Raw genomic sequence first — 23,869 nt, forward strand, 5'->3', positions numbered from 1 at the left:
TGCATCAAAAAGAAAAGCTGCAGCAGCTGCCAAAGTCCTTGCAATAAAAGCTGAATCAATCTTTTAATCCATAGGGATTATCTCAGTAGACCAGCAGTGCTTATTGTGTGATTTTACGGCCAACAAACAACAAAGATGGCCTACATGCAGCCTGGATGCAGGATGCTGCAGCTCCCTCAGCATTCTACTTTTGACAAAGTGCCTATGAGGGAGGGAACAGGGTCGAGGGAGGGAACTGGGCCGAGGGATGGAACTGGGCCGAGTGAAGTAAATTCAGGGGTAGTATGTACCAAAGTTCAAAGCTTCTGCTAGGTATTCCCCAAAACTGAATGGCTCGCTCGGCCCACTTACACCTCCTTCTGAATCTAACATCCAGGAAAAACACTACACTTTTCATGAGCGAAAAGTTTGCTTAGCTTTTTCGATTTTTTAAACAAATTTTCAGGATTGGTATCTGTATCTCAGGATACTGGAGCTCCTTTCCCGTCACTATCAAGAAGGACTGTATAAGTATCCTATTGCTTTCAATGTTTCTTCACATGCTTTGCTCTCCCTCACTGTTCGTTTTGTTCGTGCATTCCTTTATACACCTTTTCCAGGTACCAGTTGCACAACGCCTACTTGTTAGGCGTTGCCCGCTCTGACCTTATTACCCGTTGTGGTTACCCTTACTTGTTTGTCAAAATTTCCTTTGAGTTTTTCTTTATAATTCTTCCAAGTTTTTACCCAAACCTTTTTTCAATATTTTCTTTATCAGCTGAAGAATTGATGCACTAAGCCTCATTCCAAGTTCTATAAACCTGCACACACACACAAACAAGGTTTTATATCCTGACAGCCTACAGTAAACCATTTCTCTTTCAGTTTGGGCAGGTTTCCAACAATAACTTTGCCCCAGATTTTGGCCCCCTTTTTCAAATCTTGAGCAAGTATAAAGTTGTGCATGTTCATCAATATTACAACGTGGATACAGGACTACTTTGTAAACAGTTCTGGATCTGTTACTGTAGACGCACATCAGAAATTGTACGTAAACAAAAGGATACTTATGAGTGCTTCTTGGGACAGCGACGAAAGAAGGTCTCAGTAGTCGCATTATCCAAAGATGAATTCCAAAATCGCAAAAACAGTTGTATAAATCACAAGCGAGAATTTTGCGGAAAAACACGTATAGTAACTCCCGGAGTGGTAGATACGGAAGGAGGGGTTAGTGGGTATTGCCCAGGGAGTGAGGGCGCAGTGCTAAAACATTTCCAAATGTGTCGTTAGGTAGATAGGAAAGTGCAATTGTGGAGTGGGAGACAGGTAAGAGAGGAGCGAAGTAAATCCAATTATGACCATATTAACAATCAGCAATGACACCACTCCAACAAAATAAATTAGGAAATCATTCATTAAAATTAATCACAAGAGTAACTTTCATTTCATCTAGTAGATGAGAGAAATCATGTTTGGACTATGGTTTCTTTTATACTAGCATCTGAAAGCAAATTCTTACTGTTTTCTTTTCTCTTACAATTTCAAAGAAGAATGTTTAAGTTGTTTATATGTACTCTGATTAAAGTAGCAGCTGATTTGCTCTATAGGACATACTGTACCCTCTCTACAAATCATCCAATTTCAAGACAAAACTACGAACCTAAAACCTTTCCCACTTCTAACTTCTGTCTGTGGCTGATGAAGTCAAAACTTTAATCAAATATAACTCCCTCATTCCCCAATCCTTAATGAACTCACTATTTATTCATAAAGATGCGATTTGCTATTCATGCGCTTTTAGTATATTGGTATTATAATTGCAAAGAATATCGAAGTACACTTTGACCAAACCTTGTTACCTTCAACTTTATTGTGTTACTTTTCTTTTTTCTCTAAGAGGATGGGGATGTGGTATTTGTGGGGGTTGTGGTATGGAAGAAGTCTAGTGGATGGGGAGGGGAGGGGAGGGGGGATGACCATGGGAGAGATTAAAGTGTGCATTCACAATTGGAATAGATATTGCTTGTAATTCAGATTTTATTTACTAAGTTCAAATAAGCAGTGACAAAGAGTTACTTAATTTATGCCAAAAACCCCTTTTTAATAAAGAGGTACTACGTATCTAACCACCACTTTATTGAGTCATTATTTTGTTTTAAATTTATACTGAAAACAAGAGTGGCCGAAGGTAAATGATGGATGATGGAGGCCACCTTTTTTGGGGTTATATTAAGGTGAAGTCAAAATGCTGTGTAAGAAATGGCTTATGAAATACAGTATGAACCTTGAACATCTCTCTTGTTAATGACAATGCAAAGTACTTACTTCAGGGCCCTGTTAGGGTGTGAGTCACGTTTTCTTAACTTTGCTCATGGCTATAACAATTTTAAATAAAAAGGTTAGGGAAAATAAAATATATGCAACCTTAATACAGATGCATTTAAGATCTAATGAAAATGTGAATTTTATTCTACCCTGCGATTTCTTTTAACTGCAGATGTCTGCTTTGAAAATTCTCCATTTCGAATGATATGACTTACATGCACCTATACTGTAAATGAGTCCAACCATTTTTGGTCACACACAGACACACACACCCACACACAAGGACGGTGTAGACACTTTGGGTGGTGGAATGAGAAGGCAGGGCATTGACCGAAGAAGCCAGTCATAGAGGGCGCACAGTGTTAAAAGGTTACTGTTCATTCTAGGCACTGTAGAACGAGAGTGATTATAAGGTTTTGGGGAGACAGCTAAGCGAGGGGCAAGAAAATACATTCACCAATATCCAAGGTGCCTTTAACTCATATTAAATAGGGAAGGACTATAATTGATTAAGGGCTCGACAGAATTACAAATAGAGCACATTTTGTACTTCCTACAGAAGGCCAATTTTACACCGATAATTGTGATATTTTGTAGAGCCCATGTATGTACCTTAATGCTATTAATTAGAGCATGGTGGCCAATTGGCTTGAGCGTCCGACTCGTGATCCAAGGATTGTTGGTTCGATTCCTGCCTAGTTCATTACGTTGTGTCCTTGGGCAATATGCTTTATCTCATTTGCCTCTCTCCACCCAGGAGTTAAATGGGTATACCTGTGAGGTAACTTGTCATTGGGTGCAGTATATAACTGCAGTTGTCGGAAGGGATTGTCTCTGGGACATGTTATCATTGACCAGAGGTAATAGAACGTCTGTAAAGCACTTTGAAACCTATTGCCGGTATAAAGCACAATATAAATCCAACAGTATTATTATTATAAACCTATAGGCCTGACCTCTATACCGTATTTAAAGAGTCGTCCACAGAATTTCATCACTGCAATCAAATATCCGGTTTTCAATCTACTGTAGGTACAGGTACCGACAAACTCTTTTGGTCCATATACCTACATACTGATAGTACAAAACTAATTAAATCTGTATTAGAAAACAAAGAAATCCAATATATATTCATGGGTTATATCATTAGTATTCATGAGAGGAGCAGTGCTGTAAATAACCTTCAATACACTGCATCAAACGATGGAACGAGAATTCCTCTAGAAAAAGATAATTGCATGTCGGTGTTGATCCAACAGCTTTTTAATACCAAAACAATGGCTTCTTGCAAACTCCCCTAGATGAATTAACAGACTACAGCGCATGATTCGATTTTAATCTAAAAGATGCAAATGATTGCCGTAGGGAGTTAACTTACAGTACGACTCTGAGACTTCAATAATTTAGATAGTTTACGGAACATCAAAGCATCTAGCCAACTAACCATCGACTGATATACTAGGGATCAAAAATGTGACACACTTTTTGGATGATCATACAAAGATTCAAATGTTTCTTCTGTGTGCAACGTCAAACATATTTTTCAATTTTCTTTTCCAACGCATATCAAAGCAGCAGCTGGTTGGATTTCAAGAATCATGTGAATAAACTCATCCACTTTCCACTTGTTGGAAGATGAATGTTAGTCAAGTCAATGAATGTTCTCTATGAGTACTACAAAGTTAAACTTTTACCTTCAAAACTTTCAAAACATTGATGAAAAGTCTCTTATATTCTGAATGGTACTGTAGAGTATAGGGAGGAAAAATAATTGTGGGCCATGCCTCAGAAGTGGAGTCACGGTGCCCAGACGTTGCAGTCAGGTAGATTAGGTAGATATGATAAAACTTACTGGTTTATATATTTACGAGTGACGAGCTTACCTGTCTCCTCACAACCTTAGCACCTCATTCTACCGTGTCTAGAATGCCCTGGTAATCTTTTAACACTGTGCACCCTCAGCGACCGGCTCCCCGGTCGTTGCCCTTCCTTCTCATTCTACCATCCAAAGTGTTTACACATACGTTTTCGTAGTGGATTTAAATCTTTCGGAAATTGCCCGGAAACATTGGATTTTTACCTTCTTTACATCTTTTGGGATTTCAGAACGTTCTACAGTCCTTTACAGCCTGATAAGTATCCTTTTCTTATAAAGGGAGGGAGTTTAGGGGCTGTTTTTAGTGTGAGACCCATGCCCATGTGTTCGTTTTTGAGTAGCGTAACGTTACCTTCTCAGGTAGTAGTTCCGCGAAACTGCTTCGTTCGTTTCCGCCTGGTCCGCACTAGCGCGGATGGGCGGTATCTCACCTTTTGTGTACATGTTTTTATCTATTTATACTTTAGGTACATATAGTAAAGTACAGATGAAGAGTGGGCAGGCAGGTAAGTAACCTTATATGGTGAAGTCAATTATTGGTTTTCTATGGTCTGGTTGTGACATAATTAATAACTAACAATATCGTTTGCTCTCATGAAGATTACTGGCAGTTGCACTTCATCTTGAGGTCAGGTTTCATCCTTTCCAGAAGTCCCTTTCTATATAACCAACAGTCCTTTCCTCTTTTTAAGGCATTTACATAAATTGGTAAGTATTTTGAAAATTTGGTCACATCTTGTCACATCCAGACTTATATACTGTCTATATTTACGAAAAAATTCACGGATACTTAAAAACAGTGCTCCTACTGTAGTAGGGTGAAGAAAGGTTAATGGTAGGAATCCTTGCTACTTCGAAACACTCTCACGTAGGGTGGTCGTAGAATGTTGATTCAAGTGGATGAAATTCCAGCCAGAAAGAACTTGTTATACGCTTATGGAATGGTTAATATAGAAGGAAGATGGCAGTACAGGGTCACTGGGGGAACAGTGTAAGGATATTACCAGTTGTTATAGGCTATACTATGATTGGAGTGCATACAGTATATATAGCTGACCAATAAGAAAGACATTTGAGGTTAAATATAGATTAAAACACCAGAAGTAATCCTGAAGTTATTGGCCAGATCCTCATTCTCAGCTTATTATTTTTTAGTTCCCCTTTCCAATTTTTTTCTTTTCAAACTCAAGTCATTAGTCAGTGCTGTATTCATAAATGTCACAAACAGCTGTTAAGCAACCCTTCCTGCATCCCTCCTCCCACCACCCCACGAAGAAAGGGAGATAAAATAAATTAATTTCTTCTGATCTGATCTGATCTGATCCTAGCCAATATATTTTCATTTGCTTAGCAACCCTACCAAAACAAACGATAGAAATATAAATAAATTTCTTCCGAGATCCAATCTGATCCTAAAGTCTATAAATTTCCTTTGCTTTGCAAGACATTGAGTAGTATGAGATATATATAGACAAAGGGATGGTGTTTACATCTTTCAGCAGTAATACATTTTACAATCTAGTCGCTTCAGTTCATTGGTCAAACTCTAACATTTGATGAATACAATTATGAGCTTCCCCCAGAGTATTCAGTTTTTGTGCATAAAACTATTCTACAACTTGACAGAAGATCAATCAGATATTATATATCAATATACTTTTGGGGGATAAAATCTCCTTTTCCTAATTTTCATTGACTTCCCAACGGTGTCTTAAAAGACAGATTTTGTTTAGCAGAAATTAATCAGCATTGTTGTACTGTACTGTAACTGTTTATATGGTGTCTATGTACAACACAGAGTAAGAAATTAATCACCTGGGACGTGTTCAAGCCAGGCAGCGGCCGGCGGCGCGGGCAGTTCTGAATGCTGCCTAGCAGAAACAGTAATTTAAACATTTCCTCCCGGCACTATTTTTTATGCTTAATTTAACAAACTTTACCATTACCATACAGAGAACAATTGGATGACATGACAGCCAGGTGATGCTAAGTTGCAAACCAAACCCCAGCCAAAAGGCCTGGGCTTAGGTTCGCAACAGATTGGGGTAACCATAACCCTAACCCCTTCCTTACCTTTTGCCGCTCCTAATTCTGTCCAATGGCGTTGGGTACGATGGTGAGCCAAACTGGTCCTTTTGCCTGATCATACCTCCGAAAGACTGGGACAACTTCTGCGGCATATTAATAGACAAGTTCTATCGAGAGAGAGAGAGGAAAAAAAAAATGGAAACTGTGTGGTTGCATTTCATTCCATCTTAATTGTTTAATGAAGGAATTTAGGCACAAAATTAATTTTGTTTTGTTGTAGACTGTTACAAAACCACTGCGACATAAATGTGTCCAAGCTGTACAGTACTTCTATAACACTTTTAATGTTTGAGCAATGGACCTTTAAACAGCTAAATTAAGGTTCATCATATATATTTAACAACTGGATGTGTCACAAAATGTGTTTATTTTCTTCATACTCTTAGACACACTGTGCATTAAAAACCACTACATATCTGTCCAAGCTGTATTTCTATATTACTTTTAAAGCTAAATTAAGGATCATCATATATAAGCAAACTCAACGAAACTGGATATGTCATAAAATTGTGTTTATTATCTTCCTGCTCTTAGACAAATTGTGCATTAAAGTTTTCATAACAACATATATGTTGCCATTAGGATAACATAACCCCCATAGCCCCCCCCCCCTCACCCATCACCACCATAAAAACCTGATATTTATGAGCATGGATTTTTTAACCTATAATTATGCACTTATATTCCAAAACCTATAAATAAACTGGTACCACGTTAGCACTTCACCCCTCCCCCCCTTCCCATCACTTCTGTCCATTCAAAAGAAGATCACACATTGTATGTAAAAACACTAACATTTGAAAACCTTCAAAAGATTCAACTAATACTTGATATTATTTCAAATGAAAAGTGACTATAGTCAAGCTAATCCATTTCATTGTTATGTGACTTAATTGGCAAACAACATGGAGTAATTTATCAATATCAACCCACAAAGCTGATCCTTAAAGCCTCATTTTGTCTGACAAAAACTTGTTTGAGATATAGTTACTGAACTGTAGTGTACAGTTCATAAAGCCCATAACTTACCGGAGGGGCCGGTCATAGATGGGGCAGGCACAGTGTTGAAAGGTTACCAGGACATTCAATATTGAGCTATTGACAAAACTCGGACAATGTCATTCGTGTTTGTGTACAAAACAGTCAAAAACAAGGGAATACATGTCTACAGTAGTACAGCTTTATGGCTTTGGTAACTGAGCTGACCGCTGTGTTGACAAAACACAGGACATGCAATGTTTTTGTCTGCATTAATTTTCAAATTGAAAGTTCTCTACGAATGCGCCATAGTTCGGGCAAAAAGGAACGTTGTCATGGTGAGCGGTGTGATAATCAACTTCAGTACACCAACAATACCAAAAAAGATTGTAGACAGTTTACAGATCATCCCTTGTCTACTTAATCCCCTTTACATCTATCTCTTTGTGTTCACCATGCTCATTAAACCTGTCAGTAATCTGTGCGTGTTTTTGTCCCTTCTGTTACTGTACGTTACTTGTCATTTAGCCTCTGAAGAAGATCCTGCTAGGTTCGAAACGTCAGGCCAACTTACTTTTCACACAGTTTATGGATCTGTTAGTTCGTGTTTACGTATATGAATCCATAATCAAGGCTTGTAAGTTAAGCGACATTAATATTGATAATTAGTAACATATTTACCAGAACAGATGAAAGAAACTGTCAACATGTTAATATGACACTTGGCGAATGTCATAAACACAAGGTGTTGAGATCTGAACGTGCTTGCACGCACATTATACATTCAGTACATATTTCCTCAATTAACTACATCTAGCTCATGGGTGTAGTTTCAATGTTAATTATCAATTTTGGTTCTCATGCAATTCAGCAAAAGTTAAACTTAAACAGGACTGTTATCCTTATACGCTAAAACAGCTAAACAGCTTTGCATCGATCGATTTTATAAAATTCTCCCCATTTATTGCACAACTTCTTACAGTTTCTTTGGGTTCATCAATATTCATTATGCTGACGATACACATCTGTTTCTTTCCTTTTAATAATGACAACATACAAAATGCTTTTAGCAAAATGGAACTGTGCATCAAAGACCTTTCATAGCAGGGTTTTATACTTCTAATCATCTAAAATTGAATTGTGATAAAACTGATTCTATTGTTTTTCATGCAAAAATTTCTGTCGTTGGTTCTTCCCTCTACTTTCTGTGTAGAATGACTCTGTACCTGTACTTGTATCTTCTACAGTCAGGAACCTCTGTGCCTTTATTCGATAGGCATTTTTTCTTTCAATATTTGCATTTTGAGAATGTCTGTCGATCCGCTAATTGGAAATTAAGAAGCATTGGTCTAATGAGGAAGTACTTTGATCAGGGATCATGTGAAGTTCTTGTACATATTTGTTACTTCAAAACTAATTAATTAAATTCTCTGATACTTAATCCTCCTGAGTTTCCAATTTGGAAACTTCAAAAGATTCAAAGTACTGCTGCAAGAATAGTCAAAGGAGCAAAGAGAAGATGTCATACCACCCCAAGTTTCTAAAGGATCTGCTTCCTATTGATTTTCAAGTAAAGTTCAAAATACTTCTACGTACTTGCATTTCGTGCTCATGATTTACAAGAGCCTGTGTACAGTATCTGGCTAACCTTCTATCATCTTACCTCCCTGTACTGTACGCACATTACCTTCTACCTCTGTTAACCTAACCCTATTTTGACGTATCCAAAGATGGACCAGATTTCTAGTATTTTCTTTGCTATAAGCAATCAACGTCAACCAGCAAAGCATCCGTTTTATTAAACTTTCCTGTGACTTGTCTTTTCAAGCAATGACATGTCATGTTCCATTCATCTCCATGCAAGATTATACAACCTGTTGAGGTTTGGACAGAGGCCACTAAATTTGAAAAAAACATGTCAACAATTTTTGTGCTTTATCACATCTTCATACTTCAGAGAAGTGATGAAGCAAGTTAATATTTAATAAGGCCTGTGGAGATAACAGGTGCCTTATACAGTAAGTTGGATATTGATTTCTTCTACATATTGCTTTGAATCCCCATAGAAACAACAAAAATTCCCTTCAACAGAAACATAATCCCTGCAATATTTCTTGTAATCAGTTTCGGTATAGATTTGACTGTATTTTTGATGACAAAATAAAAGTACATAATGATAGCATAAAAGTACAAAGTGATTTGTTAAAGTACATGATCTTATTAATATACACAATGATAATTCACAAAATTACTGGTCTGGGCATTTACCAATGTCTCCGCTACATACGCACTCCAATCTATTCTAACCTACAAACTGGTGACATTCTTGTACTGCGCCCTCAATGACCCACCAAGAGCCGGTCACTGCCTCCCTACCTTCTGATTATACCAAGCTTTACTTTTGGAGCTATCATATTTACAATGTTTTCAGACTTTTGACCTCTGTTGACCTCTAATGACCTTTGACCTACACAGGATACAATAGGTTTCTTGTACTCAATAAGTTTGACCCCAAACTCAGCTGCTGTACCATGTTCATTTTAGAAGCTCTAAAGTTATCCTGTTTTACAAAATTTCAGACTAACACATCTTTGTTGACCTCAGATGACCTTTGATATCTATGAAAAATTAAACAATATTGTTCATGCATTAAGGTGGATCCACATACTCAGATCGAAGTTCATCCAAGCTTTGAGCTATTGAAGTTATATAACAGTATAAAATGTTTTCAAACGTTGAACTATGTTGACCTGTGACCTCTATGGAAAACCATTTGTTTTTCGTATACAAGAAGGTGCTAAATACCAAGTATGGAGTTGAACCACCATGTACTTTTTGAGTGATAGAGATTACAAGCCAATTAAGGCATCACACACACACACACACACCAGCAACATCGCATACATCCATAGAGGGATAGCGCCCCCTGCACTAACAGCTTAACCACATCATATTTGCAGGCAATAAGGGAAATACATTTTAAGCAAGATAGGAGGAAAGGAGCAGCGAAATAAACATTCCCTTTGCCATTGGCAAGGAATCAATATGGCATATTTAATTTCAATGCTGCTGTACATATTTAATAATGACTACATGGTTCTATGCATTAATATAGGCCTAAATAGAAAGACCATAAATCACTCAGATTCATTCTTTGACTTCCTTATAAAGTACTGTATTACATGATTTCCAGAATTTCGCGACTAAATTGCCAAGCTGCAACTCCTCACATACAACTCACATATTTTTGGCTGATTAATACTCATTAATATTTTCTCGATTTAATTGCCTTAACTTTATGTTATAATATGGCATATGTGGCAACATACATATTGGTGCCCTTTCAAATTCTGCAATTGCCTTCAAGGAAAATCTAATGCAATTTCTAGCTTTGCCATAAAATCTTGAATTGCACCTATTAATCATAATTTCGAGCCCTTGCTTTTTAACATAAGTATCTATATTATACTTCTGTTTACACATGTATGTGACTCAAACCTAATTTTGCAATGGAAATGCTATATATATTACTTCCATACCAAATTTCGACTACACACAGTTTTAATGTACATTTCAATATGAGGTACAGTGAATGCAACTAAAACTAGCTGCTTTAAATCTGTCTGAACACTATAAATAATTTATACTGTCTCATAGACCCAGCCAATGCTCCTTTAACTTCCAAAACTTATCAAGTTTGATAATCACAAGAGCCATTAGAGTGGGTATAACAATGTAAAATTTCCACAGCAAGAAACCACTCACGTTAATGACAAAGGAAAGTTTGCCACATCGCAAAGAGCACTTGCACTGTAGTTGTTGATAATAAAGTATTCGTGTACCAATATAAAAAAATATAAAAAAAAGGAGGCTCTTAAAAACTTACAAATTGCAGATGAAAAACAATAGATGGAAGGAAGTGCATCATTATACGGTCTGGGGAAAAAACAAATAAGTGCTTCTCACATCAAGGAATAAATTATACCCTTGAAGACCGTATAATTGCTACTATGATGCAGGCTCGACTGAGTACATTTCACTGCATGCATGCAGTATAATACTGTTTATTTCAGTCCATTTATAAAGGAAGTCCCTTGTCATCTGCATGAAGAAATACTAATGAAGAATGCCAAGTTAAAGGGTTACAGTGTCCAATAAAGCTAGGATGCTGAGGGCGCTGCAGAGTCCACCTGCAACCAGGATGAGAAGAATGTAATCATTTGTGCTGTGTGCAGTTTCACACAATATAGATGCTGCTGCTGGTCTACCAAGATAATCTCCATTGTTTAATACTACTTCAGCCTTGCTGCAGGTGATTTAACAGCTGCTGCAGCTTTTTGACATGATGTCTTACTATAGTGTGGTACTAACTGTGCAAGGTGAAGCCTCCCTCCCCCTCCTCCCTTCTCTCCCTCCCTCCCTTCTCTCCCTCCCTCCCTTCTCTCCCTCCCTCCCTTCTCTCCCTCTCTCCCTTCTCTCCCTCCCTCCCTTCTCTCCCTCCCTCCCTTCTCTCCCTCCCTCCCTTCTCTCCCTCCCTCCCTTCTCTCCCTCCCTCCCTTCTCTCCCTCCCTCCCTTCTCTCCCTCCCTCCCTTCTCTCCCTCCCTCCCTTCTCTCCCTCCCTCCCTTCTCTCCCTCCCTCCCTTCTCTCCCTCCCTCCCTCCCTTCTCTCCCTCCCTTCTCCCCCTCCCTTCTCCCCCTCCCTTCTCCCCTCCCCCTTCTCCCCTCCCCCTTCTCCCCTTCTCCCCTTCTCCCCTTCTCCCCTTCTCCCCTTCTCCCCTTCTCCCCTTCTCCCCTTCTCCCCTCCCCCTTCTCTCCTCCCCCTTCTCTCCTCCCCCTTCTCTCCTCCCCCTTCTCTCCTCCCCCTTCTCTCCTCCCCCTTCTCTCCTCCCCCTTCTCTCCTCCCCCTTCTCTCCTCCCCCTTCTCTCCTCCCCCTTCTCTCCTCCCCCTTCTCTCCTCCCCCTTCTCTCCTCCCCCTTCTCTCCTCCCCCTTCTCTCCTCCCCCTTCTCTCCTCCCCCTACCCCTTCTCCCCTCCCCTTCTCCCCTCCCCTTCTCCCCTCCCCTTCTCCCCTCCCCCTTCTCCCCTCCCCCTTCTCCCCTCCCCCTCTCCCTTCTCCCCTCCCCTTCTCCCCTCCCCCTCCCCCTTCTCCCCCTCCCCCTTCTCCCCTTCTCCCCCTCCCCCTTCTCCCCTTCTCCCCCTCCTCCCCTTCCCCCTTCTCCCCTTCTCCCCCTTCTCCCCTTCCCCCTTCTCCCCTCCCCTCCCCCTTCTCCCCCTCCTTCCCTTCCCTCTTCTCTTGCACATTAGAAGACTGTTTGAATTCTGACACCAAACAAATCTTGAAGATAATCAGGGGTGCATACACCTTACATACTTACTGTATGTAGTTTAATGCCCAGCAGGTACCACTGTAGGCTACTGTTTATTCTACAACTTTGTTTGCTTCGTGACCCCAATTTTCACCTCGATCATAGACTTGGGGACTATGCAGTGGAACAGTATATGTTGTGGCCTGGGCAAGGAGTCAACAGGAGAGAAGTATTCCAATTCCCTTGGAAATTTTTTTTTATATGATTAAGGGTGCTTAGTTGCAATGTGGTATTAATTGTTTTGCAACTTTTGAGTCAATTCATGTTCAAGATATTTCCACATTTTTTTTTTCGACCATTAATTAGGAATTTTTGTTTGTGTTTTCAATACATGTTGGTGAGACCCTAGAGCTAACATATTTTGGTAACCCTCAACAGTCCAAAATATACTGGATTTTTACGACTGACGAGCTTACCTGTCTCCCCACAACCTTTAATAGCACTCTCATTCTACTGTGCCTAGAATGAACTGGTAACCTTTTAACACTGTGCACCCTCTACGACCGACCCCTCCGGTCAATGCCCTCCCTTCTGATTCTACCACCCAAAGTGTTAGTTTTTTAGTGTGGATTCTTATTCCACTTAATTCAATCAGAATGGTTCCTTAAAATCTTTGTTTGCCATTTACTGGAAACAGGAATACAATATTACCATTCGTGTGCAGCCCGATAAGTATCCTTTTTTGTGTAGGGAAGGGTTTTTAAGAGTGTGAACAGGGTGACCACCCCAAACTTTAATACCATGGCCTTAAAGTACACAATGAATCCAATTCATATCATTTAATTTTCACATCCAAGCATTTTGCCGCTAACATCCAGCATGCATACAGCTCAGGTTTTCATCTTAGAAAGATCGTCCAGTAATTTCTGACTGAGGAAAGCTGCGCAAATCAATAAAATTGTTTTAACATTGCCAATAAACCCATAGTTTTCTCAGAATTGCTGCCTTTAATCATAACAAATAGTATATTCCACTGACAAACTCAGATGGAACAATGACAGGCGTCTTATAAAACATCTAAAATACATTTTAAGCCCTTCGAGACAATGTTTACCAGCTGTGTAAACTGCATGTGGCTGAAGTAATTCCAAAACCTTACCAGGGGAAAAGATGGTCTCTAGGGTAACAGTACTTGACGAATTGCAAATTTTACAAATTTCCATAATTTTCAAATGTACGTACAGTATATATCATATACAGTCTCAAAAGGAAAATTCTTTCCTTCAGTCTACAATGACCCAAATATTTTACTTGTTAAACTGAAACAAACTGATATCCTTAATGATGGCTCTTATCAGAGCTTATCAGGCATTTTGTGAAATTTGATATGGAGGATTAATCCAGCAGGAAAACGAGTCCTATTATTTGTTTTAAAATAAAACTTGTTAATATATAATAGGACATTAGTGATCTTTTGACAGATATACAATCTTTGTCTGAACAGGGTTGCATTATACAGGAGGGAAAATAGAGTGTGTGGGCTAAGACTGGCGTAGAGTGCTAAAAGTAACATAATGTACAGCACTAATGTAGGTAAAGTACGAATTTGGGGTGGGGGATCTGGGTGGGCGGGGGACCTGGAGTGGGGACCTGGGGTTGGAGAGACCTGGGGTGGGGACCTTGGGTTGGAGAGACCTGGGGTGGGGACCTGTGGTTGGAGAGCCCTGAGGGTGGGGACCTGGGGTTGGAGAGACCTGGGGTGGGGACCTGGGATTGGAGAGATCTGGGGTGGAGACCTGGGGTTGGAGAGCCCTGGGGTGGGGACCTGGGGTTGGAGAGACCTGGGGTGGGGACCTTGGGTTGGAGAGACCTGGGGTGGGGACCTGGGGTGGGGACCTGGGGTTGGAGAGACCTGGGGTGGGGACCTGGGGTGGGAGAAAGAAGCATGAAGCTTCTGAGTGTTCTGAGCCTTTGTCAGTTACAAGCTGTAGGATTCGCGCAAGAAAACATTAGAAAAGGTATATATACGAAAACGAAAGTCGAAAAACAAGCCTCTTCCTTCGGAACGGTAAATTATGAAAGAAGAGATAGTGTACGGTGACCCGTAGGAGAGGTCGCCGGGGGGGCGCAGTGCTAAAATTATACCAGTGGCATATTGGTAGTGTGTTAGGAGACAGGTAAGAGAGGAGTGAAGTAAATGCAGAGATCCAAAAATGTACTGGATTAGATATATTTATTAGGGACAAATCTTACCTACCTACTCTTAACTATTGTACTTTCTCATCTATACCTGGCAAGAATAGTAAATTAGAACCTATACTCATCAGACAAGAAACAGAATTTCCCTGACAGGAATGAGTGGAATGTGGTAAATTCTGGACTTTACAAAGTTGATTGAAAACCATTCAAAAGTGCACGTTACGGAACATGCTGATCAGTTAAAACCATGTTTCCATGCAGTAATTAATACCATTAATTATATTAACATTCGTTTGTTTTGTTCTGTTGTTATGGAACAAATTGATCCTATCCCTAACACTCCAAAACTTACTGGTTTGGATATTTACGAGTGACGAGCTTACCTGTCTCCCCCCAACCTATGCACCTCATTCTACCGCGCCTAGAATGTCCTGGTAACCTTTTAACACTGTGCACCCTCTGTGACCCGGCTTCACGGGTCACCAACCTTCCTTCTCATGAGACCAAAGCCCCTCCAAAGTGGTCTCTGCCTTGGAGTCGAGTAGTAGTCCTTCCCGACAAATGGGAGGGCTACCCCCTCGACTCCTAGTCTAACATCGAATTTCTGACGCTTCCAACGGGAGGGGTAGTACTCCCCTTCCTGTGGGGAGGGGGGGCTACCCTCTACGACCCCGTCAGCCTGTACCCCTTAGGTCTAAAAAAGGTAGCAGAAGGTACTCTACAAGTTAGGCCCAAGGCCCTGAACACCGTAGTGTTTAATGGAGAAAGACGAAGGAAAAAGAGTATCAACATTATAAAGGAAATATATATATAACGCTTCTCCATATATATATAAAACACTTTAAGACACTCTTCCTTAAGTCACTCATAGTGGCCCTAAGTTACTACGAGATACTACAAGTTACTACCGTTTACTACAAGTTACTACCGGTTACTACCGGTCAAGATAAAACTATCTTTGCAACAAACTCGCTGGTAACCATAGGTGATGGTACGGGGGCTCGTACGGTAGTGGAACCTCCTTTCCTCAGGTCTCTTGGCCTGTGCTAGAAGGTGTTTTGTTAAGTCAATGAGACCGCTCCTCCGTGCGGCTGTGTTCCACCCCCCTCGGGGGAGGGAGGCGGGAATGGAGACAGGTAAGCTCGTCACTCGTAAATATCCAAACCAGTAAGTTTTGGAGTATTTACTTCGTTCCTCGCTTACCTGTCTCCCCCCAACCTATGCACCGAGTGGCACTGCCCGATGGTGGGAGGCCCGAGGGGTGGGACCTAGTACCCGCCGGATCTCGCATCACCACGCTACGAAATGCCGCCTCAGCCTGTAATGAGTCTGAAAGGTAACAGGCGACGAACGTCGTTGGTGTCCGCCAAGCTGCTGCCTTGAGGATGACCTCTATTGGGACCCCTGCAAAAAGAGCTGTCGAGGCCGCTTTTCCTCTAATGTCATGGGCTCTCGTTAAAGTTGTGCCAACTGCGAAGGGGCGAATAATCTCCATCAGCCACCGAGAGAGGGTGTCCTTAGACACCGTTGAAAAAGGTGCTCTGGGTAGTATGAACAAGGACATGGTTGTTCGTCTCAGGGGTTGAGTCTTGTTTAAGTACCATTTGAGAGCCCTGACTGGGCCCCACAGTATATCCTCTGCGACTGAGGAAAGCGTCTTTATTTCAGGGATAAAGATGTCCCCCGGCAGGAAGGAAAGGACCTGGTTCTTGGGTATGAAGGACGGATCGGGGACCATTCTCTCATGGTTCTCAAACCTAATATGGTTCTGCTTTGTAGGCAGAGCGTGGAAACAGCTCCTTCTTGCTGACGCGAGGGTGATCAGGAAAAGGGTTTTCTTTCTAAGGGCTGCCAGCGAGGCTGAAGCCAGTGGTTCGTATGGTGATTTAGTGAGTGCCTGCAGTGCTGCTGATGGACTCCACGAGGGGGCGAGCCGTCTGGTCCGAGGACGCCTGTTTGCCATCCCCCTGATGGGCTGGGTGATGTCCCCGTTGTTGCCCGGGGTGGACCCATCTGGAAAGCCGCGGTGGATCGCGGTAATTGCCAACCTGTAGTTCTTGATGGTTGACACTTGCTTTCCCTCCTCGAAGAGGGAGTGAGGAAGTCTACCACTTGTGCCAGAGAGGTCTCGGCTGGCAGTGCCTGTCTGTTCTGGCACTATTCCCCGCCTAACAAAATAACCCTGATCAGCGATAACCTGTCAAACATAGAGACAGATCCCTCCTCATTGCGGTAGCCAAAAAGCCCCCGACTGACAGTTTATCTAAAGGTCCCCCTTTATACACCTGAATGGAAAGACGCAATGGAGATAAAATGCCTTGCCCAAAGACACAACGGGATGATCTGGCCAGGACTCAAACTGCAAGTCTTAGATCACCAGTCCACTGCCTTCACCATTTGACCACAGTGCTCTCGAAAATTGAGTACTGAATGGATAGTTTGCTTCATCAGAATCTTGGTCAATGCTACAACTGTTATACTGTATGTGACTACTAAAACTATATATGTATTTATGTATTTTAGTATAATGTATTATATGTATTTTGGATCATCCTGCAAGCAGGAACTTGTGAAGAAACCTCGTTGACCTATCAAGGCCGCAAGTTGACCGAATTCAGTCTCTTACATTCGTATTTAATGTCCATGATAATGAATTGTCAACAACTCTGTGACTGGACGACATACATTAATCTTGGAGTGACCCCAACTTGGGACCTTATAATTGCAAGGCACCGGCCTTAACCACTGAGCTACAGTAACTGGGCTATAGGTCTACTCATCAGAAACAAACTCCCAACAGGGACCGTGAAGTTGGTGAGAGGGTGGGTTTGTAGAAATTCCACCTCATACATCCCTGGCTGCTTTAACCGAGCCCGGGGAGTTACTCATCACGCACAAACGCGTTATTAAACGCTTCGTCTTTTGTTATGATAACGTTATTTGCGGTGTAAAAAAAATATGTCACCGAAACGTTTTCAGGCTAGTAAATCCACACAAATTTCGTAAGGGCATGAATATGACATTAATATAACATTAAAAACTCATAGAACGTTATGTCGACGTTTCAACAACACCACATTTGATGTTATAAAACGTATTAAATGTTATGCTAACGTACCTGTTACTTCTCAAGTCTCTTCATGTCGAGATGAGAATTGTATCACTATCGTAGTACAGTGAAAGTTTCCAACTTCCTATTGAAACCAGCTAGCGCATGGTCACGGCCAGCCTATCAGGTGCTACGAAGTGCAACTCTGCTTAAAGTTTTGGAACATCGAACAAGTTATTCATGGAGCGTATCCCGTATGTTCGGAGCGTGATAGCCCTTGTAGCTTTCATGGGGTTCTATCCTACCCCTTATTCAACTTACTAACGCGTATGTCTTGGTAATTCACCAGAGAAATAGAGAGGCTTATTCCATAGGATCGCTCACATAGTCGACAGCTCGTTGCAGCAAACGTTGAGCTCACACGTGGCAAGCCAGGTGACTGCCTGGCCCCGCCTCCTCTCTTAACAAATGTACCGCGTTATACACATTGCTGGCAGTTTGCCAAGGCTTAAGAAGTTTTCGTTTTTCTGGCACGTTGCCAATGTTTGAGATAGTCCTCTATTTGGCAGTTTGCCAAGATATTAAAGCAGGGAGAGTAAGTCACGAGAACCGTTTGAAACCATTCAGTCTTGCGCATTTTAGCATATTCGGCTTGCGCATTTTAACATGTTCTGAGAGTGGGTTCCACAAGTGTTTTAGAACACAAGTGAGGTTTTAAACCTAGATATATGGCGATGAATTATTATTAGAGAGGAGTATAATTAGCGAGGACGATCTGACCCATGAATGCCCAGGAAAACTATGTCATGTCCTGGTTTCTGCTGGTACTGTACTTGTTAAACACATTTGGGATGTGTAGCGATTAAAGGTGTAGCGGTTGCGGTGTTTTTCCGCAATTGATTCGAACCTGTCGTCGCAGCCCAAGCTGCTAGTTTCGGGGGGCAACGATCCCCCCGATGTAGAAGGCTTTCCTCCTCTTGGAAGCGGGAGTAACCGTCCTCTGTAACCCCGAAATCTAGGGGTCGACCTCGTCGTGTAGGCCGGACAGGTTGACCGACGTTCTGCAAACCAGAAGTTCCTCACCGGGGGACAAATCAGGTTGCATTCTTTGGTCTGGGATTGATCGTGGTGTCGCGGCCGGGTGTTCAGTGCCCGTATTTGTCCTTCCCTCTCTGAGGCTGGGGATAAGTATATGTCCCTTCGCCGTGGGAACCTCGCTCGGGGCCGGCTCTCTTTTCGGATTGGGCGCTCTGGGGGCCCAGCAGTTGTTACTCTCGTCGGCCCCCGGCCTCGGGATCGGCCGCGGCTCCAGCTAGGAGGTCTGCGGACCGGGTTTCTGCCCCTGCTTCCCCGTTCTGGGGGCCCAGCAGTCGTCGATCTCATCGGTTCCCGGCTCCGGGACCGGCTCTGGGTCCGTAGTGGGACTTTGGTTTCGGGCTCCCTATGGAGTCTCGTCGGACCCGGGCCCTCCGAAGCCCATCTCTCGGGACCCAGCAGTCGATTGTAGCTCCGGTTCCCGGCTTCGAGGCCGGTCTCGGATCCGGAGTGGAACCTCGGTTCTTCACTCCCTCTGGGGTCTCGCCGGACCCGGGCTCCCGGAGCCCATCTCTGTGTGTACCACGCCGAGTACCACTCTCCTCGACCCGGACATTCTGTCCGTTCCGGTCGGAATTTCTAATGGGCTTTACATTGGCTTTTAGCCTTGCCCTTGCCTCCCCCTTGGTCATACAATCCGGACGTCGCCGGGACCTTGGGTTCTGGTCGGAATTTCTAATGGGCTTTACATTGGCCTAGGCCTTGCCCTTGCCTGCCCCCTTGGTCATACAATCCGGACGTCGCCGGGACCTTGGGGGGCAAAAACTCTTTCCTCTCTCTCTATCTCTCTCCTCCGGAAGGGGAGTCTCGTACATCAGCTAGTACAGTGCGCCAAGCCATTAGGCCACTCTATGTGTTCTTGGCCACTCCCCATTCTATCTCTTAACGACTCTTTGGCTTCTTCCTCACCTCCAGTCTCTCCTACAATTCCCTCCCCTCTCGGAGAACCGTTGGGGGTACGGGATGGTTTCCAGTTTGTCCCGGAGCTTCGAATGCTTGCTAGCCAGCCAAGTGTATAATTCTTGCCAAGGAGCTGGCGTAAACAAGATTTAGACCAACAAGGGTCTCTGGGCTACAGGTCCTGCCTCTGGGGCAAGGATCCTGGCCAATCCCCGCCCGATCCGGGCGGAACATCAAAACAATTGACATAATTCAAGTGGCTCCGAGTACATGATTGAAAAACTCACGGTAGGAAGGCTAGGAAAGGTAGTCTATCGTAAGAACGTAAACTAACCAAGGGAGTGGAAGGAGCGGGGTGGGGAGACTAGAACTGCCTTTGCGGTTTTTGATCGCGATAACTTTCGTGGGAATTTCGTAGAAACTTCGTTGACAACCGTGCCCGCAGTGGTCTAAATTTTGTCAACGAACTTATTCGTTTACAACCTTTTTTTTTTTTTTTTCTTTTTTTTGATTTTTATTTGATTTTTATTTTTTTTTTTATTTTCAACGTTTGTTATCGATCGTTGGTTTTTTTTTTTTTTTTTTCAACGGGAGTTAAGCGAAACAGTACTGTACGCTACAAGAGTGAAACCAACACTTAGAAAAACGACCAAGTAACGAAGTACATGAAACGAGCAAACATCTTATAAGAAAAATAACAGATAAAAACATGTACAGATAAGAACATGTAAACAAGGCGAGAACCGCCCATTCGCGCTAATGCGAAAAGGGGGTCGTGGTTACAAGGTACGCTACAAAAGTGAAAACCCAACACTTAAAAGCGAACAAGTAACGAAAGCATGGAAGGCAAAAAAAAAAATTTTCTCTTGGCCGGAGCCTGGCCCTTCTCTTTCTCTGTCCACACTCTCTTCCTCGGCCCCCTCTCACCACCTCTCCTTCCTCTTCCTCTCCTATCTGTACTAGGTCTCCCACTACTAGGGAGCCGCTGGGGTTGGGGAGCAAGTCTAGTATGTTCTGTAGCTATATTCTAAGTCCTGCTAGCCAGGTAATGATAATTAGCCAAGGAAGGGGGTGAACTGGGAACACACCAGACACGGGACCCTCCTGGAAAAAGTACGGCACTAGGGACAAGGGCAAGTTCATCCCCGGCCCTCACTGGCCGGAACATGGAGCAATCAATGCATTTCAGCTGATTCCTAGACATGACTGAATGACCCCTAGTTAAGGGAACAACTTCTTAACAATATGATAGGAGAAGCCCCCCTTCTTTGGGGAGGAAAACAGCTAACAAGGAAGAGATAGGTATAATGTAAACAATTACAAATAAGTGTAATTATAAATATGATATACCCATGTAGTATAAATTAATATACACATGTGGTATAAGGATAATAAAATATACACACATGGTAAGGGCAATGCGATACTACCTTAGCACCGTGCCTCGGCTAGAGGCCCGCGGCTTACAAGGTAACAGAATAGGCATAAGGCCAGCCCACAAAAAGGTGGGGAAAAAGCCAGGAACGAGCCTGGGAGCAAGGAAGGGACAAGTAATATAGATATATAACGTATAAAGCAACGATAATACAAGAGAAGTAGAGTAGTTAACAACTAAACAACGGGTGAGGGAAAGAACTAACGCAATAGCGTGTGTAGCCAAAAAAGGCGGGAACTAGCGTAACTACGGTAAACAATTCGCGGAACTGCTACCAGTACTAGAGTTCTGCACAGAAAAAAGCGGAGCGAACGCCGCTCCCGAAAAACAGCCCTAAAAACCTCTCTAAAGAAAGAAAAGGATACTTATCGGGCTGCAAAGACTTCAAATACTTCCAAAAACAGTGGATGGGAAAATATTTCCGATCCTAGGAACCAAAAGTGGACGAAATTCGGTGGAAAATATCCGCTCGAAAAGATACGAAGTAGACGCTTTGGTTGGTAGAATGAGAAGGAAGGTTGGTGACCCGTGAAGCCGGGTCACAGAGGGTGCACAGTGTTAAAAGGTTACCAGGACATTCTAGGCGCGGTAGAATGAGGTGCATAGGTTGGGGGGAGACAGGTAAGCGAGGAACGAAGTAAATACTAAAGGTTTAATTTTATAAATTTACATTCTTTCTTTTGAGTCATCTTATGTAACCCTAGTTTCTTTTTTGGTTAAAACCTCCAACCAACTGCTGCCCCACCCCCCAACCTCCCATTTCCCTCCCATCACACAATTTGTAGAGGAAAACCAAACCAAACCCTCCAGAGTTTCTGGAAAATTTATACTATTAACAATAAAGTTACTGCCGATTTTAAAAACAACATGGGCAGGGAGATAATGTTATTGTTATAAAAAATATCAGCATTGAAGGATTCAAATATTTTTATTATCTGAACAGATCTGGCTCGCAGACAGGACATTAACTTCAATTGACAATGCAACCGAAAAACTTGAATCAATAACTCGACCACAGAAACACCCAAGGGACTTCCAATGTTTTTAACTCTGTCTCACTGACGAACAAATATATCACAATTTAAGCATTTCTGTCTCTCCAGTTGATTTTGATGGATTTCTTTATATTGCTGTTCCGTGGTAACATTCGCTACTATGTACCGTTCGTTCATTAAGAGGATGTTCTCAATTAAGCAATGACAATCTTCTTTGGATTATTAATAACATGTTAGTCTGGTACATTTGACATGGAAACTTGTTGTGGACTACTCCATGCATGTTTTTATGAATTAATTAATTAATCAAATGCTACTTCAGTGTTCATAAGATAATCAGCTTGGAATAAGATGAATGTAAATATTGTATTTGACTACATACAGTATAATGAGCACAACTATAATGCAAAGCAGCAATGCTGTCTGTCGTACACGTAGTACCTACGTATGAGTACAACAGCCTGAGTATGTGAGTACAAGTACTGTAGAGTTCCTTTTGGTTCCACAGTGTGGTAGAATGCATCCATTGAGAGAACACACCAATCGCTACCCTTCGTCTCTTCTATGGCAGACCAATAATACTTTTAACTTGTCTTTTAATCGTTAATCATTCTCTGAGCTATTTTCATTTCCTTGTTTGGGGTTTTTGCAACTTGGTAGTCTGTACTGTGTTGCCTGTATACATGCTTTTCTTGTGTTAAAACATCTTTCATGCTTTAGTGTTTTATGTTTTATTGTTCTTATTGTCCTTATTGTTTAACCTCTTTTTGACCTGCAAGCAAGTTATTTCCCTTGTTGGACACACTATAAACTTTCTTTATTTTTACTGTATATTCTTGAGCTGAAATCAGTCACTGTGTTGTTCGAACCAGGTCCACATTCCTGGACTAAAAAGATGAGCTTCAGAATTGTAGATTCGTAAGAGATAGTGGGTGGAGCTACTGTAGGCATGTGGGATGGGGTCACACTACTGAAATATTAACAATTAATACAGGGTTAAAGATAGAAGAGATAAGTGCAGAAGTAGACTGGAGACAGGTAAGAAGGGCGGAGAGTAAATCCAACTAACTGTAATATGCAAGTGTTTAGGTCAGTTCTCCATTGATACATCATGTTGGAGATACTGTACCGTAGCTATGAAAATTAAACGATCAATACCTGCATCTCAGGTGAGAGAACACCTGAGTGTATTATACTGTAGTACATAAATTTGGTATAAAGCTGTTAGTGCATTATACTTCCAATACAATAAGGGATTGATCCTATATTACAACACTTGTTTAAGGGGGAATTATCAAACTTCACTATTAATAATGAACCATCAATCTTGAGCTGAATTTGATGCCTGGCCTCTACGAAATTTGATAACCAACAATTTGACCTCAATTGAACTTGATGGAAGTCCCATTTAGGAGATGACTTGATAAGTGTACTGTAACCATATGTACATAAAGTTACCCATATACTGTATACAGTATGAACTAAACATAGACATTTGCTATGGACAAAATCCGAAGGAAAAAATCCACTCGAAAAACATGTGATGCGGGCAATTTGGTTGGGTAAATGAGGAGGGCATTGACCGGAGGGGCCAGTCATAGAGGGTGCACAGTGTTTAAGGTTACCAGGACATTCTAGACACG

General features: G+C 41.9%; 1 protein-coding gene across 3 annotated transcripts in view; it reads right to left on the reverse strand.

Annotated features, from left to right (window-relative positions):
* The window catches only part of LOC139984753 (PAS domain-containing serine/threonine-protein kinase-like), a 136,432-nt gene that overhangs the window by 82,932 nt on the left and 29,631 nt on the right, over positions 1 to 23,869 (reverse strand). For all 3 annotated transcript variants that reach the window (XM_071998785.1, XM_071998787.1, XM_071998788.1), the window contains exon 3: positions 6,254 to 6,375. In XM_071998785.1, the coding sequence (XP_071854886.1) occupies positions 6,254 to 6,375 (122 nt within the window). The remainder of the gene's footprint in view (positions 1 to 6,253; positions 6,376 to 23,869) is intronic.

The sequence above is a fragment of the Apostichopus japonicus genome, chromosome 17 (genome assembly GCF_037975245.1).
Source record: "Apostichopus japonicus isolate 1M-3 chromosome 17, ASM3797524v1, whole genome shotgun sequence".
Lineage (NCBI taxonomy): Eukaryota > Metazoa > Echinodermata > Holothuroidea > Aspidochirotida > Stichopodidae > Apostichopus > Apostichopus japonicus.